A 20,210-nucleotide genomic window follows, 5' to 3' on the forward strand; every position below is an offset into this window, starting at 1 on the left:
ATTGCAGTGGCTTCTCTTATTGCGAAGCACAGGTTCTAGGTGCGTGGGCTTCAGTAGTTGTGGCACATGGGCTCAGTAGTTGTGGCTCGCAGGCTCTAGAGCACAGGCTCAGTAGTTGTGGCGCACGGGCTTAGTTGCTCTGTGACATGTGGGATCTTCTCAGACCAGGGCTTGAACCCTTGTCCCCTGCATTGGCAGGCAGATTCTTAACCACTGCGCCACCAGGGAAGTCCCATCAGCTCCCTTTTTTTTTTTTTAATTTTATTAATTTTATTTATTTTTATTTTGGGCTGCGTTGGGTCTTCGTTGCTGTGTGCGGGCTTTCTCTGGTTGCTGCGAGCGGGGGCTACTCTTCACTGCGGTGCGCGGGCTTCTCATTGCAGTGGCTTCTCGTTGCGGAGCACGGGCTCTAGGCATGCGGGCTTCAGTAATTGTGGCATGTGGGCTCAGTAGTTGTGGCTCGCGGACTCTAGAGCGCAGGCTTAGTAGTTGTGGCGCACGGGCTTAGTTGCTCCGCGGCATGTGGGATCTTCCCGGACCAGGGCTTGAACATGTGTCCCCTGCATTGGCAGATGGATTCTTAACCACTGAGCCACCAGGGAAGCCCTCAGCTCCCATTTTTAACTAGGGTGCACTGAGAGTGTGTGTGTCTCTGTGTGTGTGCGCACAAGTGTGCAAATAGGAAATCACCATAATGGCCAACAGTTAATTAACACTACTTGTGGGACAAGTGATGCCAAAGATTTTATATACACTTTTCTTTTTTTTGGCCGCGCCACTAGTTCCCTGACCAGGAATTGAGCCCGGGCCCTCGGCAGTGAAAGCACAGAGTCCTAACCACTGAACCACCAAGGAATTCCCTTATATACATTCCTTTTTTTTTTTTTTTTTTTTTTGGCTGCATTGGGTCTTTGTTGCTGCGCGTGGGCTTTCTTTAGTGGCGTCGAGCGGGGGCTACTCTTCGTTGTGGTGTGCGGATTTCTCACTGTGGCGGCTTTTCTTGTTGCGGAGCACGGGCTCTAGGTGCACGGGCTTCAGTAGTTGTGGCTCGCGGGCTCTACAGTGCAGGCTCAGTAGTTGTGGCGCACGGGCTTAGTTGCTCCGGGGCATGTGGGATCTTCGCGGACCAGGGCTCGAGCCCACGTCCCCTGCATTGGCAGGCAGATTCTTAACCACTGCGCCACCAGGGAAGCCCCCTTTATATACATTCTTAATCCTCACAGTCCTATGGGGTTAGCATATCATAATCCCTATATTAAAGTTGAGGTTTACAGGAGTTAAATAACTAACGCTCATCAATTAAGAGGTAACTTATAGGACTGGGATTCAGACTCAAGTTTATCTGGCACCATTAAGACAGGAGGTATGGACAAACAGGATGGCTAGAATTTTAAAACTTTAAATCCTAATTCACCCTGGGTCCCCTTCCTCTAGGCCGTGACATTATTCCCTTTATCCCTGGTGGTTAATTGTGAGATTTAAAGGGCCACAAACTCATACCTGAGAGCCAGGGGCTTCCAGATTCCAGATTACCCCATCCATTCAGATTAGGGGCTCCTTAGTTCACCCACTACCTTTAGCTCTTCCCTGGGATCTGATGGGTTAACTCCTTGGGCCTCAGTGGCCAAAGTCTTCTCAGGTGTGTCCCTCTGAACCTCAGCCCCTCTCTTGCCCCACCCTGCTGGCATGGCACCCAGGATGCATGCCAAGAAACTGACAGGAGGTAGAAGTGGACTGATTCATCTTCCCCCTTTTATTCTCTAACCCCGACACATCGTGGGCTAGTCTGGGTCCCAACAAGCCACTGGTAGAATAAGCACACAGGCCCAGCAGAAACAAAGAGGATAGGATCCCTAGGTTCAGTTTGCAAACCAATTTAAAAAAAAAAGAGAAAAGATGATCACACTTGGAAGCCCAAAGCAGCAAAAATCCTGACTGATTTGTGAGCCTAATATATCAAAGAGGTGGGGGTGATTTAGGGTGGGTTTTTGAGATGCTTGATGGCTGACTTTTAGGAGATATGATGGGACTTCCCTGGTGGTCCAGTGATTAAGAGTCTGTACTTTCACGGCAGGGGGGCATGGGTTCGATCCCTGGTCGGGGAACTAAGATCCCACATGCTGTGTGGTGTGGCCAGAAAAATAAATAAGTAAAAATTTTAAAAATAAAAATAAGGAGATGTGGTTAGATTAGGGGACTGAGAATGTCTGGCTCTCTAGCTTTGAACTTCCAGAATTAAGTACTAACAATAAAATCGACAACTCTGCCCTGTGGGCCCTGGAAGCAGCTGGAAGCAGGAGTCAACCCAAAAGCTGATGTGGGCAGATGGCTTTTGCCTGAGCTAGCCCCTGTCCCACAGAGGGGTGGTACACTTGCCTCACTACTGTGTTTGTGCATAGACCCTTCTGGGTCCTCGTCTTGGTGCCTGACACCTGGTAGGTGCTAAAGAAATATTTGCTGAATGAAGGAATCCTCTCTCTATATCCTTTGCCTTTTCTTTGATTTTTGGAATTGTGATACCACTCTCTGGCAGTTGACAGGAAAGCCAGGGAAGGAGGGTGAGTTCCAGGACACAGTGTTGAACGCACAGCAAAATCTCATATGTCTCACACTGAGAAATAGAGCGATGATGTAGCCAGGTCAGGGTGAGGTGAGGAGGAATTAGAAACTTGGGTGCTGTATGACTTGCTGTAGAATGGTGTGTTCGGGAGCAGGGAGGGGTGGGAAGGAACTGTGGTTACCAGGACCTTCTTCATCTGAAGCCCTGCTTTAGTCTTCTTTGCAGGACACTGTTGGATTAATGGTTTACTTTCTATGGGAGAGGAAGCAGGTAGGTTAAATTTTGAACCATCAAAGGGTTTTCTGACCCTGTTCCCCCAGGGCTAGGAGACCTGGAGAGAAGCCAGCAGACCATGCCATCTGGCCTCTCCCTTCCTCCCCATTCTTTATTATCTGGTTCTTTCGGGTCTTCCCCATTATTGCCCCCTTTGGGAAATTTAGGACCCCAGAGCCAGACCCAGGGAGCCCCCCAGGCTGCGAAGGCGCCCACTGGCCTTGCCCACCGTCCCCCGTGCCTAGCAGTGTGGTTGCTATCAGCAGTTCCTACCCCCAGTGTTTGCTGGCAGCGAACAGAAGCAGGGCCCTGCCTGCCCCCCATCACCTCATTCAGATTTCTAAGATGCAGAGGGAGTAGAAAGGACAAATTTAATTTTTTGGAACCCCCATCTAATTTCTTCTGGAAACTGCTTCCTTTCTTTGGCTGGGGTGAAGGGGGCAGGAATGAGGAAGTGAATAATAATATTGCCAGATTTCTTTCAAAGCTAGCCACTTGCTCTCATTGGGAGCTTGCCTTCTGGTTTCAGAGAACTCAGGCTCTACAGTGGGATGCATCTGCTTTGAAAACTCAGCTCCACCTCCTACAGCCCTGTGACCTTGAGCAAGTTACTTTCCCTCTCTGTGCTGCCTGTTTCTTCCTATGTAAAATAGGGATAGTATCTATTTCAAGAAATGGTTGTGAGGATCCCACAAGATGCTGTAGGCACTCATAGGTTAAGCCTCTTCCCCCTGTAGGCTCAGGTGCTATTTAGGAAATGGGTGTGCTGGGGTCTTCGATGTCCCTCCTCCCCCAAGCTGGTTGCAGACACCTGGTTGGTGGGCAGTGAGCCTTAATGTCTCTCTTTGATCTCTTTTTCCTCCTTCCTGAGATTTTGAGACCCAGCTTCTCTAAATCAAGAGTCTGCAAACTTTTTCTGTAGAGACCCAGATAATAAATATTTTAGGCTTTATGGGCCATATGGTCTCTGTCGCAACTAACAACTTTGCTGTCATAATGCAAAAACAGCCATAGACCATATGTAAATGAATGAGCATGGCTGTATTCCCCAGAAAAAAAACCCTTTATTTATGAGCACTGAAAATTGAATTTCATATAATTTTTATGTGTCACAAAGTAGTATTCTTTTGATTTTTTTCCAACCATTTAAAAAAGAAAATAGGACAGATTTGGCCCACAGGCTGTAGTTTGCCAACCTCTGCTCTAAATTACCAGAGGCCACTGTCCATGCCTTCTCTTTGAAGAGTGCGGGTTCATCAGGGTTCATCAGTCTCCTTCTTGCTCTGGTTGTATGTGCTCTTTTCTATCAGAAGTTGTTTATGTTAATGAGTCCCCATCACAGTTGTTTTAGTGTCAGCCTGTGGGTTATTTATTCTCTGTCTCTCTTTTTTAACCATCATATAATGCCTATTTCTGCTTCTGTCTTGGGCCTTCCTCTCTCCAGCTCTCCACTTCTCTATGCTCTGCCTTCTCTCTGCTTCTAAATGATAATAGTAACAACAAAAATAATAGTAGCATTTACTAAGTACCCAATATGTGCCAAGCACAATGTTAGTTGTATTACATACATTATCAAGTCTTTCAATATCCTTACAAGGTAGTATTACCATTCCCATTGTACGGATGATCCTGAAGCTCAAAAACATTAAATAAGCAAGTTCCCAAGGTCATGTGGCTTACGAAGGTGGCAGAGCTAGCAAATCTGATGAACTTCAAAGCACCCTGAAGAAATTATGGTCTCAGAGTTTTGAATAAGAGAGATTTCTCTCAGTACTTCCCTGGCGGTCCAGCAGTTAAGACTCCGAGCTTCCACTGCAGTGGGCACGGGTTCAATCCCTGGTTGGGGAACTAAGATCCCGCATGCCATGCGGTGCAACCCAAAAAAGAGAGAGAGAGAGAGAGAGATCTCTCTATTAAAATACTATATGCTCCCATCTCAGCACACGGTAGAGTGTCTAACGAATCACTGATGACTAGGGCAATTGGTGGAGGTCACACACTCAGAGGAGGAATCATGAGACGCTGATGGTCTGTGTCGATGGGAAAACCATCTGATCCAGAGGCAGGAAGAAAAGTAAAGTGACTTAGAGCCCCTTCTTGCTTTCCTCCCCTGCCCCCATCTCAAGCATCTGATCTCAGACCTATTTCAGAATCTCCTATCTCTGCTCAGCGGAAGCAGTGATGTGACATGATGTGATCTCATTCTGGAGCTAAATAAAGCCATTGTGTGAGACCCAGCCCTGGTTGCTCCCTTGCACCATTTCCTGAGCTCAGGAGCCTAGTGAAAGATGGGAGGGGGCTGGGAGAGAACTGATGGAAGTAGGGGCAAGGAAAGGAACACAACCAGAGGGACTCCAGCTTGAATTTCAGAAAGCGGGGGAGGGACTATCTCTGGGAGGGGGTTGAGGAAACCTTGCTAAACCTCATCTCTTTGAAGGATAGAATGAAAATTATTGACATGATAGCATGAAGGGGTGGAATTTAGAAAACAGAAAAAACTTTCTGAGGAATGGAATGAAGATTTAAGGGAGAAGGAGCCTAGTGGATTCCATTTTCACAGAGGGCAGAGACCATGAATGACATGACAAAGAGGCTAGAAAGAGGGTAGTTCTTTGAGAAGAGGTCAGATTTCAGGTGGTCTCAGCTGGAGGAAGAAGGGTGAAATTTCAAGACATAAAGATCTCAGGATTCGAAATGTCTGTCCACCAGGCCAAGGCAGCAGGGTATCACCTCCAACAGGCGGCATCTCCAGGGATGGAGGGAAAGGAAAGGGCTTCCATTCACTGCTTTTCATTCATCTTGTCAAATCCAGCCCTGCGGGCAGAATCAGGGCAGGAAGAGTAGATAGAAGCTGGGTACAGGGTGTGTAGGTCAAACAGTTTTTTCTCTTTTGTGAGGTCACTGAATGCCAGATCCAAGTTCCTTGTAGTGCCCCCTCAGTGCCCCTCCATTTCTGTCCTGTTCCCAACCCCTGCTCCTCTTTTTCTAGTGAACATACCTAGTTCCTACTCTTTCCTCCATCCCAGCTTCTCATGATACATTTTGTCAGTACCCCTCTCCCCCTGCCCCCAAATCTCAGCTTTGGAGACCACTGGTTTGCAGGGACCATGCTGTGGCCCTCAGGCTCTGTCCTGCTCCCTGCAGATCTGCCCATCCTGTTTATTTATTTATTTTTTAAATTTTTTTTTTAAGAAAATATTTATTTATTTGGCTGCACCGGGTCTTAGTTGCAGCACACGGGATCTTCGTTGCGGCGTGTGAACTCTTAGTTGCGGCACGTGGGATCTAGTTTCCTGACCAGGGATAGAACCCGGGGCCCCCTGCATTGGGAGTGTGGAGTCTTTTTTTTTTTTTTTTTTAAGATTTATTATTTATTTATTTATTGAATTTATTTTTGGCTGCGTCAGGTCTTAGTTGCAGCACACAGGATCTTCGTTGAGGCATGCGGGATCTTTCATTGTGGTGCGCAGGCTTTTCCTTGCGGTGCGCGGGCTTCTCTCTAGTTGTGGCATGCGGGTTTTCTCTTCTCTAGTTGTGGCGTGCAGGCTCCAGTGTGCGTGGGCTCTGTAGTTTGCAGCATGCAGGCTCTCTCGTTGAGGCACGCGAGCTCAGTAGTTGTGGTGTGTGGGCTTAGTTGCCCTGCGACATGTGGGATCTTAGTTCCCTGACCAGGGATCGAACCTGCGTCCCCTGCATTGGAAGGCGGATTCTCTACCACTGGACCACCAGGGAAGTCCCATCCCATCCTGTTTATAGATAGCACATCAGATGGCACGAGGCCCAAGTTTGTGGACACAGAGAGAGGATGTCTTCCAGCGGCAGGCTGAGAGGTCCCCTCTGTGTGGCTTCCAGGTGTGCTGAGCACGGACAGGCACAGGGCCTGCACTGGTTTCCTAGGCCTCTCCTTTTCTATCTTTAGACCCACCCGGCAGGGCAGCAGAATGCCATCTGCAGAGGCCTGAGTACTTGTCTCCTCCTTCCCCGTGGTAGGCAGGTGTGCAGCTGACACAGGCACAGGTGCCATCTCAGTGGTCCTGGGTGGAGTGGGAGCAGGTTGCAGTGAAAGAGGGAAAAGTAGCTGGGAGGAACGACTGTCCAACAACCTGGACTTTGTGGGGTGTGTGTGTGTCGGGGGCGGGGAGTAAAATAACTTGCGGAAGGCTTGACACCCTCACAGGAAGCCTGGGAGGAGGGGGAGTTCTGGCTCACTGCTTCCTGGTCCTCCAGGGTCCTCCGAACATCTCAGTTGCTTCACCCCTGGGAGAAGAGGAGTCTGGGAAACTCATTCCAGCAGAAATTCTACAGAGATAGGGCCCAGAGAGGGCGTACAGAGGTAGATGCAGTAGATGTGAGTTGCCTTCCCACCCCTCTATCACCTTAGTACTCGGGTATTTGGTACTTGTTTCTGGAGTGGAGCTTATCATTTTCAACTTTAAGAGCTCCTGAGGGTTCTTAAATCTGAGACACACTGAGGCAAGCCCTGATGGCAGCCAGGAGTATTGGGCAGTGAGAACAATGCCCACTTGGGAGAGAGAGAAGGAATTTCAATGTGGCTGGTTTTGGAGCCCTTCTCTTTGCTTCTTGGGAAAAGGTCAGAATGGCTCTCTTACCCCCCAAATGACCAGAGTCTTAGAAGAAATCATAATACTTTCTCACTCATGCACCTTTTCTCCCTGCTGTTTTATTTGCCTAGACTCCTCCCTTTCCAACGTGGACAAATCCTAACCACTCCACCCTTCCAGGCCCATCTCGAAGGCTGTTTACTTCCTCCTGTTTCCCTTTTTTGAGTCCTCCAACTGGCTATATGCACTCATTCCTTTGACAGCACAAAGACTTTTTTTGAAACTTCTCTTGAGGCATTTGGCAAACTCTGGCCAATTGTTTGTGATTTGTGCTTTTGTCTATGTACACACATGCACACATGCACACACACACTCACTAGAATGAATTCCTTGAGGGTAAGAACAATATCTATTTCTCTTTGCTTGGCTTGGTCCTCTGCCATATAGGTGCTCATTAAATGGATAATAATGAGTGAATGAGGATGTCATTATGTACTGGAAAGAACACTAGACTGGGAGTCAGAAAACCCAAGTTCTCTGCTTGACTCTGCAGCTAATTCCTCGTGTGATCTTGAGCCAGTCATCCTCCAATTCTGTGCCTTGGTAAAGGGATGCTCTAGGCCTGGCTGACTGTGACACCTTTCTAGTTCCAAATTCCAGAATTCTAGAACTCACCATTCTCTGTCTTCTTGATTCAGACTGGTCTGTGTGTGCCTCCCATGAACAAAGACGTCCCAGAGGTGTTCCTCACAGGTGGAGACCTGGTGCCCCAAGGCCACACTCGCCGCTGCCTGTCTGTGGTCGAGTCCAGAGAGCAGCTGGAGGAGAATGAAGAAGAGGAGGAGGAGGGGGAAAAGAAAGAGGGAGATGGCTTCCACGCTGTACCCCTCCGAAGGTCAAGGGCTTTCCGTGCCCACAGTCACAACTACGACCCCTTCAAAAGACATAGTTGGGGGCCGGGCAAGGAGCTCCAGGATCCACTGAGCAGGTAAAACACCAGGGGACCTCCTGTCTCTCCTTCTGTCAAGTCCTAGACCTAGGAGAAATGGTTGGAAAGGAATGACAGGAGTTGAAGAGACCTGGGCCCCTAGTCTCTTCCCTGGAGAATCTGAACCCAGGCCTGTTGTGGGCCTTTGGGGAGGGTGGACCCTGCCTTTCAAAATGTGGCTCTCCCTAGTAGTCCTAGCTCCTTCTTTCTACCTGGTCTCAAGGGCAGGTGGGTGAGAATGGAGAGGGAGAGGTATGGAGGTGGGGTGAGTAGCGGGACACTCAGATCTTATTGCCTCCACCTCCCACTTGGGTTTCTTAGGACCATACAACAGTGTCAGAGCTGGAAGGGACTCAGGGATCATATGGCCCAATCACCTCGTTTTACAGATGAGGAAACTGAGGCCCAGAGAACTTTGGGAGATTTCTTGAGAGAAGTGCTCCCAGGGTTGGGGCATGGAACCTGGCCCCCTTTCCCAAATTGCTCCCTGCCTGCTGGATCCAGGCTGAGGCAGGCCCAAGATATTTAGACATCATAGTCCAGCCCTACAATGGGGGAAGAACTGCTCTTGCTCAGGGGTCCGCATATGCTTGGCAGACCAGAAGAGAGGGACCCAGCTCTTCCCCTCTCCTGGAAAATCACTGACCATATCCCCAAAGACAGAGGAAGCCAGAAAGAGAAGGTCCGGGAGTCAGCATGAAGAGTTCAGTGTGAGTGGTCATTGTGAGGGCCTGCTAGCCATGGAAGGGCCCTGTCTCTCTGCTTTGACAATGGTCCCCTTGGACAAGTTCTCTTAGCTCTGGTGAGTAGACCAAGCTTCTCTAGCTCCTAGGCAGGGCTGGCTGGGCTGTGTGAGGGGAGAGGACCTTGTCCCTTAACTGGCTTGGGAGGGAACTTGGGCGAGAAGCCTTGTCCGCAGGACTCATGGTACCTTCCTAAGAGCAGCTAATCTAAGGCAGAGATGCCCTGAGTACGCTTTATGTGGTGCCGACTCTATCTCAGGGTCTTCCAGATGTCACCTTTCACTATCAGGCACTAATTTTGACCCTTGGGTAGAGAAGAAAGGGAGCCCTGGGCACACCATTTATCTTAGTAGGAGCTAAGATTGGCATCAGAAACCAGGCAAAGAGCGAGAATGCAGCTTATCCTTCCTTTCCCTCCCTGCTGAACGCTGGCTGTTTTCTGGAGGGCAGTACTGTCCTTTGACCAGCAGGGGTCACCCTTGCCTGAAGCCAGCGCCACAGTTTTGCCAAAGCACAGCCCCAAAGGGAAGCCAGTTTGGGTCTGGCCTGCGCCTAGGCTAACAGGAAGGGCTGGGCTGGGGGCAAGCAACAGGACTGGGCTGAGGCGGTGTTCCTCCCTGGTGCCTGTCACAGGCCACTGGGACCGGAGGGCAGTGGTGGCAATGTGTGTTTCAGGAACAAACTGCAGGCATCGGGATGTGTGGGCTCCCAGGAGCCCCGCTTACTGCAGAGCCAAGAGGAACTGGACCCCTTTCTGGAACTGCAGCACCAAGGTGGCCAACCCTCCTGCGTGGTATGGATAGACAAATCCCCATGGAAGCTACCACCTTCCTCCCCCTCTCCTGCCCCTTTGCCTGTCCAACCACCACTCTGTGCCTCTTCTGTTCTGCAAGCTGCTGGGTCTCTCTGTGCCCAGGCATCACTTTGACTCCATCTGATGGAATCTGAATCTGGTGTCTCTACCCCTCTGTCTGCTTCCCTGGGGCTGTATGCTCTGTCCCCCACTCTTGGTGTCCTGCCTCTGTCTCTTTCTCTGAGACTCTCTGTGCCTTCCTTTCTGTGTCTGTGTCTCTGTGTTGATGTGGGTATCTCTGTTCCTCTCTCATTAAAAGGTCCCTGCTCCCCTTGGTGTTATAACTACTTCTTTCTGTGGACCCCACATTTCTCAGATTTGGAGATGAACTTATTATTTGTAGGATGAAACTAGGCATCTGGTACCCTGAAACACAATAGTTCTCTAACAAGATAATCATAGGACTATCAAGTGAGAAAGGATATAGAGATTGCTCAGCCTTCTGGCTTAAGGGAACATCACAGGGAAGATCTCAAACCAGGACCCAGAGACCACTGAGGATACGCGAAGCTTTTAGAGACATCACTGGGTTTGCTAGCTAAGAGTCCCTGAGTACAGTCAGCCCTCTGTATGCATAGGTTCTGCGTCCATGGATTCAACCAACCATGGATCAAAAACATTTGAAAAAAAATTCCAGAAATTTTCAAAAAGCAAAACTTGAATTTGCCTCATGCTGGCAACTATTTATATAGCATTTACACTGTGTTTACAACTATTTACATGACATTTATATTACATTAGGTATTACAATTAATCTAGAGATGATTTAAAGTATATGGGAGGATGCACACAGGTTATATGCAAATTTCAGTATTATGCCATTTTATTTAAGGGACTTGAGCATCCTCAGCTTTTGGTATCCACAGGATCCTGGAATCAATCCCTCATGGATAATGAGGGACAGCTGTACATGGAACTGTCTCAAGCCCAGTGACTTAAGGTTACCCCCCTCCAGCACATCCTTTAACTGGCCAGGGGTACCCACCCGGCCTCATTGTTCAAGTGCCTGTGGTTTGGGAGAGAGGCTGAGAAGAGGGGGCTGTTACAGCCTGTCAGGGAAGCAGAAAAACCCATCTTCTCCCAGCTCCCACTTTTCTCCATCAGCATCTCTGTAGGTCTTCCCTCACATCTGATTCAATGTGGTATGGTAGAAAGAACAGGATTTGGGAGTCACACTGCTCCTAGTTGAACAATTTATTTCAGCTTTCTGAAAATCAGGATACTAAAAACTGTCTTTTAAAGTTGTGATTATTCAATGAAAAAAAAAAGTGTTAAAGTGCCCAGTACAGAGGCTAGCACACAGGAGATAACGATTTATTTTTTCTCTTCTCCCCTCCATTCCTTTGTACTTCTTTCTCTCTCTTCCACCTCTCTCTTCTCCCTGCTTCCCCCTTCTTGGTATTATATGTCTTCTTCTTTCCCCCCTTCTCTAGTGGTTTTTTTTTTTCTTCTCTTTTTATGCCTTCCTGTTCTGATTCCTCTTCTCTCTTCACCTAATCTTTAAGCACTTCCCTTAAATTTCTCCTTGTCTCTATGTTTGGGGTTTTTTGTATCTTCCTGCAGCAGCAAATAGGTATAAGTCTTCAGCAAAGTCCACAGACTAAAAGTCTGAGATTCATTAAACTAGACTGGGGCTTTCAGACTAGTTTGAAAGCCAAGCCAAGTCTAGCTCAAAATTTATTTTGTTTGGCCAGCATGGTGTTTACACTTTCCAAAATTCAGATGTCCTTAGATGGGAGCTGTACCCTCCAGTTTGCCAGAGTTGCTAGTACTCTCTATTGTATTTTTCCATTTGTCATAAATATAATATGTAAAAATGAATGACTAATCAATCACCCATCCATCTCCGGAACTAGAATATCACCAGTACATTTATCTTTACTTATGTCTTCCTCTCTTCTCTTATTCCCTTGCCTTCCCACCAGAGGTAATCACTATCTTGAATTTTCTTAATCACTCATTTACTTTTTTTTTTTAATAGTTTTAACACAAAGCATTACCTAATGATATATTATTTCTTTTTTGTTTGTTTCTGACTTTAAAAACAATGATGTTATATTGTACAATATTTTCTATAACTTTCATTTTCACTCAGCATTCTGTTTCTAATTTTTATCCATGTGTTGCAAATAGTTATAGGTAATTATTTTCATTCCAATCTTCTGTTGATGGACATTTGGATAATTTCCATTCTTTACTATTATGAAGTGTCATTATGAACATCCTTTTATCCATCTTCTGGTGCTCATTTGCAAGAATTTCTCCGGGGTATATACCTTGGAGTAGAACTGTTGGGTCATAGAGTACACAGATGTTCATTTTTATAAGATAATGGCAAACTGTTTCCACCCACATCAGTAGTATATAAGAGTTCCCATTGATCCACATGCTTTCCAACACTTGGAGTCATCAGATTTCTTAATTTTGCCAATCTAGTGGTTATAAATCTCATTGTGGTTTTAATTTGAATTATCCTTATTACAAATGGAATTGAGCAATTTTTATATGTGTCTTGGTCATTTGTGTTTCCTCTTCTGTGAAATTCCTCTTCATGTCTTTTGCCCACTTTTCTATTGGATTCTTTGAGGGTTTTTTTCTTTATTGTTTTGAATGTGTTCTTTACATATTCTGAATACTAATCCTTTGTTGTTACATGTGTTGCAATGATCTTTTCTCAAAGATTGAGAAAAGTGGTTTGTCTTTTCCTTCTCCTATGGTGTCTTTAAAGAAACAGAGTTTCTTAATTTAAAAAGAACATATTTATTGAAGTATAACATACATACAAAACATGTATTAAAAAAAACTTTTGAGATTTTAGTTGGAGTTGCATTGACTCTAAAGATTAATTTAGGGAAAGTGGACATCTTTACAGTATTGCTTCTTCCTACCCATCCATGAAAATAGTATACTTCTTCATTTAATGTCTTTTAATAAAGTTTTATCAGTTTTTTTCCATACAGAGTTTGTGGATATATATTAGATGTATTCTTAGGTATATTATACTTTTTTGGTCAAGATTTTAAATTAAAAATTTTTATTGAAGTATAGCTGATTTACGTTTCAGGTGTACAACAAAGTGATTCAGTTATACATATATATATATGTATTCTTTTTCAGATTCTTTTCTATTATAAGTTATTACTGTCAAGATTTTAATTTTAGCCATTCTGGTGGGTGTTTTAGAATTGTCTCATTTTGGTTTTAATTTGCATGTCCCTGTTGAAAAATTTTCTTGAGCACCTTTTCATATTCTCATTGACCATCTGAATATCTTCTTTTGTGAAATGTCTGTTCAAGTCTTTTGCTCAATTTGTAAAACAGCTTGTCTTTTTCTTATTGATTTGTAAGAGTTCTCTATATATTCTGGATCTGAGTCCTTTGTCAGATATATGTATTGTGAGTATCTTCTCTGGGTCTTTGACTTGCATTTTTACTTTAATAGTGTATTTTAATAAGCATGAGTTTTTAATTTAGATGAAGTCCAGTTTATTGATTATTTTAATGGTTAGTGCTTTTGGTCATGTTTAAGAAATCTTGCCTACCCCAAGAACGTGAGGATTTTTCTTCGATATTTTCTTCTAGAAGCTTTATAGTTTTAGCTTTCGTGTTTAGGTCTGTGATTTATCTAGGTTCTTGTGTATGGGAGAAATCAAGGTTTTGGTTTTTTCCCCATGTAAATATCCAGTTGCTTCATTAAAAAACTTACTTTCCCCATTGAATTGCTGTGGTGACTTTGTTGAAAATCAAGAGACTATATTTGTGTGAGTCTATTTCTGGGGACTGTTCTCTGTTCCATTGATTTATTTGTCTATTCTTATGCCAGTATCACATTATCTTAATTAATGTGGCTTTATTGTAAGTCTTAAAAATGTAGTAGTGTAAGTCCTCCAACTTTATTATTTTTCTTTAAGATTATCTTGGCTATTCTAGGTCCTTTGCACTTCTATGTGAATTTTATTTTATTTATTTTTTAAAATATTTATTTATTTGGCCGCATCAGGTCTTAGTTGCAGCACGTGGGATCTTCGTCGCAGCGTGCAGGGTTCTCTAGTTGTGGCGCGCGGGCTCCAGAGTGCACAGGCTCAGTAGTTGTGATGCGCAGGCTTAGTTGCCCTGCAGCATGTGGGATCTTAGTTCCCCAACCAGGGATCGAACCCACGTCCCCTGCATTGGAAGGCAGATTCTTAACCACTGGACCACCAGGGAAGTCTCTGCACTTCTATGTGAATTTTAGAATCAGCTTATCAATTTCTAAAGATGAAAAATTCTGCTGAATTTTGACTGAGGTTGTACTGAATTCAAAGATTAATTTAGGAAAAATTGACTTCTTTCTGATATTGAGTCTTCTTATCAATGAAAAATAATATCTCTATTTTGTTAGGCTTTCTAAAAAAAAAGTATTAGTTTCCTTCATACAGGTCTTGTCAATCTTTATTAGATTTATTTCTATGTGCCTTATATATTTTGTTGCTATTATAAATGCTTTCTTATATTTAAATTACATTAATTACATTTTATACTTATTTTTGGTTTATAGAAATGCAATTTAATTAATTATAGTTATTTACCTTGTTAAACTCTTTTTTTTCAGTTATAACAATTTATCTGTGGATTTTTTTTTGGCTTTTCTAAGTAGACAATTATGTCATCTTTATTTTTATTTTATTTATTTATTTCTTTTTAAAAAAATTTTATTTATTTATTTTTATTTTTGGCTGTGTTGGGTCTTCGTAGCTGCGTGCAGGCTTTCTCTAGTTGCGGTGAGCAGGGGCTACTCTTCCTTGCGGTGTGCAGGCTTCTCATTGTGGTGGCTTCTCTTGTTGCGAAGCACAGGCTCTAGGCACATGGGCTTCAGTAGTTGTGGCATGTGGGCTCAGTAGTTGTGGCTCACGGGCTCTAGAGCGCAGGCTCAGTCGCTGTGGCGCATGGGCTTAGTTGCTCCGCGGCATGTGGGATCTTCCCAGACAAGGGCTTGAACCCGTGTCACCCTGCATTGGCAGGCGGATTCTTTTTTTTTTTTTTTTTTTTTAATTTTTTTTTATTTGGAATGTAGTTGATTTACAATGTTATGTTAGTTTCAGGTGTACAGCATAGTGAATCAGTTATACATATACATATATCCACTCTTTTTAAGATTCTCTTCCCATATAACCATTGCAGAGTATTGAGTAGAGTTCCCTGTGCCATACAGTAGGTCATCATTAGTCATCTATTTTATATATAGTAGTGTGTATATATCAATCCCAATCTCCCAATTTATCCCTCCCCCACCCTTACCCCTTGGAAACCATAAGTTTGTTTTTTACATCTGTGACTCTATTTCTGTTTTGTAGGTAAGTTCATTTGTACCTTTTTTTAAGATTTTGCATATAAGCAATATAGTATGATACTTGTCTTCCTCTGTCTGACTTACTTCACTCAGCATGACAGTCTCTAGGTCCATTCATGTTGCTGCAAATTGCATTATTTCTTTTTTTTCTTTTTTATGGCTGTGTAATATTCCATTGTATATGTACCACATCTTCTTTATCCATTCCTCTGTTGATGGACATTTAGGTTGCTTCCATGACCTGGCTATTGTAAATAGTGCTGCAATGAACATTGGGTGCATGTATCTTTTTGAATTATGGTTTTCTCCGGATATATGCCCAGGAGTGGGATTGCTAGGGCAGGTGGATTCTTAACCACCGTGCCACCAGGGAAGCCCATATACCATCTTTAAATGAACTTTGTTTTCTTCTTTTTCAATATTTATTTCTTTCATTTCTTTTTCTTGCCCTACTGTGTGTGCTTGGCTAGGGCTCTATTGCAGTGCTGAACAGAAATGGCTATCATTGTCTTGTTTCTGATTTTAGAGGGAGTACATCTTATGTTTCACCATTGAAATCGATTTTTGGCTGTAAGGTTTTAAAAGATACTCTATCCAGTTAAGGAAGATTCCTTCCATTTGTAACTGCCAGGTCTTTGGTTTTACCATGAGTGAGTGTTGGATTTTATCCTATGATTTTTTTGCTTTTACTGAGTTGGTTATGTTTTTTCTCCTTTAATATGTCATTGAGGTAAATTACATTTAAAGATTTTCCTCATCTTAAACCACCCTTATATTTTTAGAATAAGTCTGACTTTTTCATGATGGATTGATTATCTTTTTTACACACTGCTGGATTTTCTTTGTGGCATCAATTATCTATTGCTACATAAAAGATCAGCCCCAAACTTAGTGGCTTAAAACAACAACCTTTTTTTCCCCCTCACAGTTCTATAGGTGGTTAATTTGGACTGAACTCAGCTGGGTATTCTTCTGCTGGCTCCACCTGGACTCACTTATGTGGCCGTAGTTGTCTGGTGGCTGAATAGGGCTGATGGTCAAGGACAGCCGTACTCATGCCTGTGGGTTGGCAGGTTGCTCGTTGTGGTACTTTGGTTCTCATCCACATGGCTTCTCCAGAAGGCTTAGGCTTGGGCTGGTTCACGTGGCAATAGCATTCCAAGTGGGCATGAGTGGAAGCTTTAAGTTTTCTTGAGGTGTAGGCTCAAAAAATCACATCATGCTACTTCTGCCACATTCTATTCATCGTAATAAGTCACAGGCCAGCCTGTGACTGAGTAAAGAAATAGACTCCTTCTTGATTGTAGGAGCTGCAAATAATTTGTGGCTACTTAAAATCTATTACAGTTTGCTAATATTTTGTTTGGAATTTTTGTACTTTTCATAAGAGAGATTGAGCCATAATTTTCCTTTGTCACATGGTCTGTGTGTAGTTTAAGAATCAAGGTTGGGGCTTCCCTGGTGGCGCAGTGGTTGAGAGTCTGCCTGCCAATGCAGGGGACACGGGTTCGAGCCCTGGTCTGGGAAGATCCCACATGCCGCGGAGCGGCTAGGCCCGTGAGCCACAATTACTGAGCCTGCGCGTCTGGAGCCTGTGATCCGCAACAAGAGAGGCCGTGATGGTGATAGGCCCGCGCACAGCGATGAAGAGTAGCCCCCGCTTGCCACAGCTAGAGAAGGCCCTCGCACAGAAATGAAGACCCAACAAAGCCATAAATAAATAAAATAAATAAAAATTAAAAAAAAAAAAAAGAATCAAGGTTATACTTGCCTTATAGAAAGAGTTGGAAAGTTTTTGGTTTTGTTTTCTATTCTTTGGAAGAGTTTGTATAAGATTTCAGTGATCTATTCCTTGAAAGCTCTGTTCCTTGACTATAAAACTGTTTTGGCCTGGTGTGTTTTGTTTTGTTTATAGAAAGATTAACTACTGATTCCATTTCTTTAATAGGACCATTCAGACTTTCTATTTCTTCTAGATTCAGTTTTGGTAAGTTATATATATTTTGTTTGTTTTTTTAAAGAATTTATCTATTTTGTTTGCATTTTCAAAATTACTGGCATTAAGTTGTAGATAGCATTATCTTTCTAGTCACTACTGTTTCTGTAGTTAGGTCCACTCTTTCATTCTACTTTTATTTGTGCATCACCCTTATCAAAGGTTTGTCTATTTTATTTGCCTGTTCCTAAAATCAACTCTTGGCTTTATTGATCCTATTTCATTTGTTACTACTTCATTGATTTCTGCTTTTATCTTTATCATATCCTTTCTTCTATTTACTTTGGGTTTGTTTTGTTGTTCTTTTTCTAACCTTTTAAGCTGGCATAGCTCATTAATTTTCAATTCAAAAATTTTTCAGATATAAATAAATTTAAAAAAAAAAATTTTTTCAGTTAAGCATTTTAAATCGACAAATTATCCTTGAGATACATTTTGGCCATCTCCCACAAGTTTTGTTGAGTAGTATTTTCATTATTGTTGTTATAAAATATCTTTAAATTCCCATAATGATTTCTTCTTTGACCAGTAAGTTTATTTAGAAGGGTGTTTTAAAATTTTTCTTTTTTTTATAGTGAATACAGAGAGATGTCAGAGGAGCTAGTTAGAGTAGCAAGTATTAAATTTATTTATTTATTTATTTATGGCTGTGTTGGGTCTTCGTTTCTGTGCGAGGGCTTTCTCTAGTTGTGGCAAGCGGGGGCCACTCTTCATCGCGGTGCGCGGGCCTCTCACTATCACGGCCTCTCTCGTTGTGGAGCACAGGCTCCAGACGCGCAGGCTCAGTAATTGTGGCTCATGGGCCTAGTTGCTCCGCGGCATGTGGGATCTTCCCCGACCAGGGCCTGAACCCGTGTCCCCTGCATTGGCAGGCAGACTCTCAACCACTGCGCCACCAGGGAAGCCCCCTAAAATTTCTAAATCTATGCAGATTTTTTTAAAACTTAAATAAAAATTTGAAATATAACATAGATATAGAGAAGTGTATAAAACTTATATGTACAACGTAATGCATAATTAGGAAGCAAACAACCATGTAACTACTCCAGGTTAAAAAGAAATAGAGTACCACCAAAACCCAGAAGCCCCCCGTGTCCCTCCCCATTCATAGCCCTCTCCCTCCTGGCAGAGAGGACCACTTTCTTGACTTTTGAGATCGATTTTCCCTATAGATTTACCACCTTTATGTGTATCTCTAAACAATATCAATTAGTTTTGCCTGTTTTAAACTTTATATGAATGTAACCACAAAGTATATAAATCTTTTGTGTCTTCGTTCTTTCATGAGATTCATCCATATTTTTGGGTGAACTGTAGTTTGTTCATTTTTAATGTTGTGGATTTTTTTTTTTTTGGCTGAGTTGGGTCTTTGTTCCTGCACGCGGGCTTTCTCTAGTTGCAGCAAGCGGGGGCCTCTCTTCACTGCAGTGCGCGGGCCTCTCATCACGGTGGCTTCTCTTGTTGTGGAGCATGGGCTCTAGGCACGCAGGCTTCAGTAGTTGAGGCTCACGGGCTCCAGAGCGCAGGCTCAGCAGTTGTGGCACATGGGCTTAGTTGCTCCGCGGCATGTGGGATCCTCCCGGACCAGGGCTCGAACCCGTGTCCCCTGCATTGGCAGGTAGATTCTTAACCGCTGTGCCACCAGGGAAGCCCCATTTTTAATGTTGAATAATGCTTCTATATATAAATATACCTCAGATTGTTTATCCAAGCTACTGAAAAGGGATTTCTGGGTTGTTTCCTATGATCTCTCTGATAGAGGTTATCTGAAATGTGTTGAATTTTGCCTTATGGACTGATATGTAGCCAGTTTTTGTAATGCTCCATGTAGGCTTGAGAAAAAAAAGCGATTTTCGAAAGATTGGGTGTGGGGTTTATGAATATTTCTACTCCCTATTGTTTTAAACCCACACTGCCCCAGTTTTTCTGTGTGTGTGTTTGTTTTTTCATTACCTGCCTGACCTCTATATATTGAGTTTGTCATCTCTGGAAACGATTCAGGGTAAATCTTTTCTAAGATATTTTCTATATTAAGGCAGCCTGGGTTTGAGTTGCAACAGAGTGATGACTGCTAAATAGCAGGAATAACTTCTCAACTATTTCAAGTGGAATGTTCCAGATATGGGTAGTGGGGAGGGGTAGAAGGCCTGAAGGCCTTGAAGAAGGGCTTTGCTGTGGGAAAGTGAAGAGCCTGGGGGGGAAGATGGATGAAGCCTGACCTTTGCATGAGGATTCTTAACATGATTCTAGGGTCAGCGTTCCTGTCACCCACCTGCTGGCCTTTTGGACCACTCGGCCACTGGCATGCTTTCCAAGTCTGTATCCATGAGTGGCATCAATTACTTCTTGGGCTGCTCAGATCCAGCTGGTGAGTAAAAGTGGGGAGCAAAGCAGTGGTGGCCACTTCCTCTGCCTGTCTCACCCCACTCCTCAGAGCCAGCTGTTTAGGGTCCAGATGTCCTGCATTATGTTTAACCACACACCCTTGGAAACCCCAAAATGCCTTTATTCAGATGAGAGATCCGAATTCAGGACTTTGGTATTCTGAGGCTCTCCTTCCAATGAAGGAGGACATAGGACAGAGAGAGGCTCTCTAGCTTCCCCTGTCACCAGAGATGGAGGACAGTTATCCGCAACATACCTTGTCATCAAGAAGAGGCATTGCGAGCTCAGAGTGAACCCTCTGCCCTCGCCATTCACTGAAAAGGAACTGAGACATTGGCCTCTCAGCCCCCTCTCCACACAACGCCAGTGCTCTGTTACCCTGGCTCCTAAGTTCTTCAGCTCTGCTCTGCTCAGACACCGCCCTCCTTCCCTACTCCCCAGTGCCCGCCCTCAGGAATGGCGTCACAAGCACCTGCAGCTTGGGAACCTGATCCAGGTGGAGGGGGTTGGGGAGGCAGCCC

General features: G+C 44.0%; 1 protein-coding gene and 1 long non-coding RNA gene across 2 annotated transcripts in view; one reads left to right on the forward strand and one right to left on the reverse strand.

Annotated features, from left to right (window-relative positions):
* Positions 1-607: 607 nt before the first annotated feature.
* LOC309658694 lies at positions 608-20,149 on the reverse strand. Its single transcript, XR_014262376.1, has 3 exons — positions 19,946-20,149; positions 8,071-8,213; positions 608-7,090 (listed from the first exon to the last, which is right to left on the reverse strand). It is a non-coding gene; the product is annotated as an uncharacterized lncRNA (long non-coding RNA).
* The window catches only part of ARHGEF2 (Rho/Rac guanine nucleotide exchange factor 2), a 42,668-nt gene continuing 30,584 nt past the window's right edge, over positions 8,127-20,210 (forward strand). Inside the window, exons 1-3 of the mRNA XM_082456367.1 lie at positions 8,127-8,383; positions 9,802-9,919; positions 19,555-19,672. Of these exons, the coding sequence (XP_082312493.1) occupies positions 19,609-19,672 (64 nt within the window). The 5' untranslated portion in view covers positions 8,127-8,383; positions 9,802-9,919; positions 19,555-19,608. The remainder of the gene's footprint in view (positions 8,384-9,801; positions 9,920-19,554; positions 19,673-20,210) is intronic.

The sequence above is a fragment of the Balaenoptera physalus genome (assembly GCF_965194825.1).
Source record: "Balaenoptera physalus genome assembly, chromosome: 1".
Lineage (NCBI taxonomy): Eukaryota > Metazoa > Chordata > Mammalia > Artiodactyla > Balaenopteridae > Balaenoptera > Balaenoptera physalus.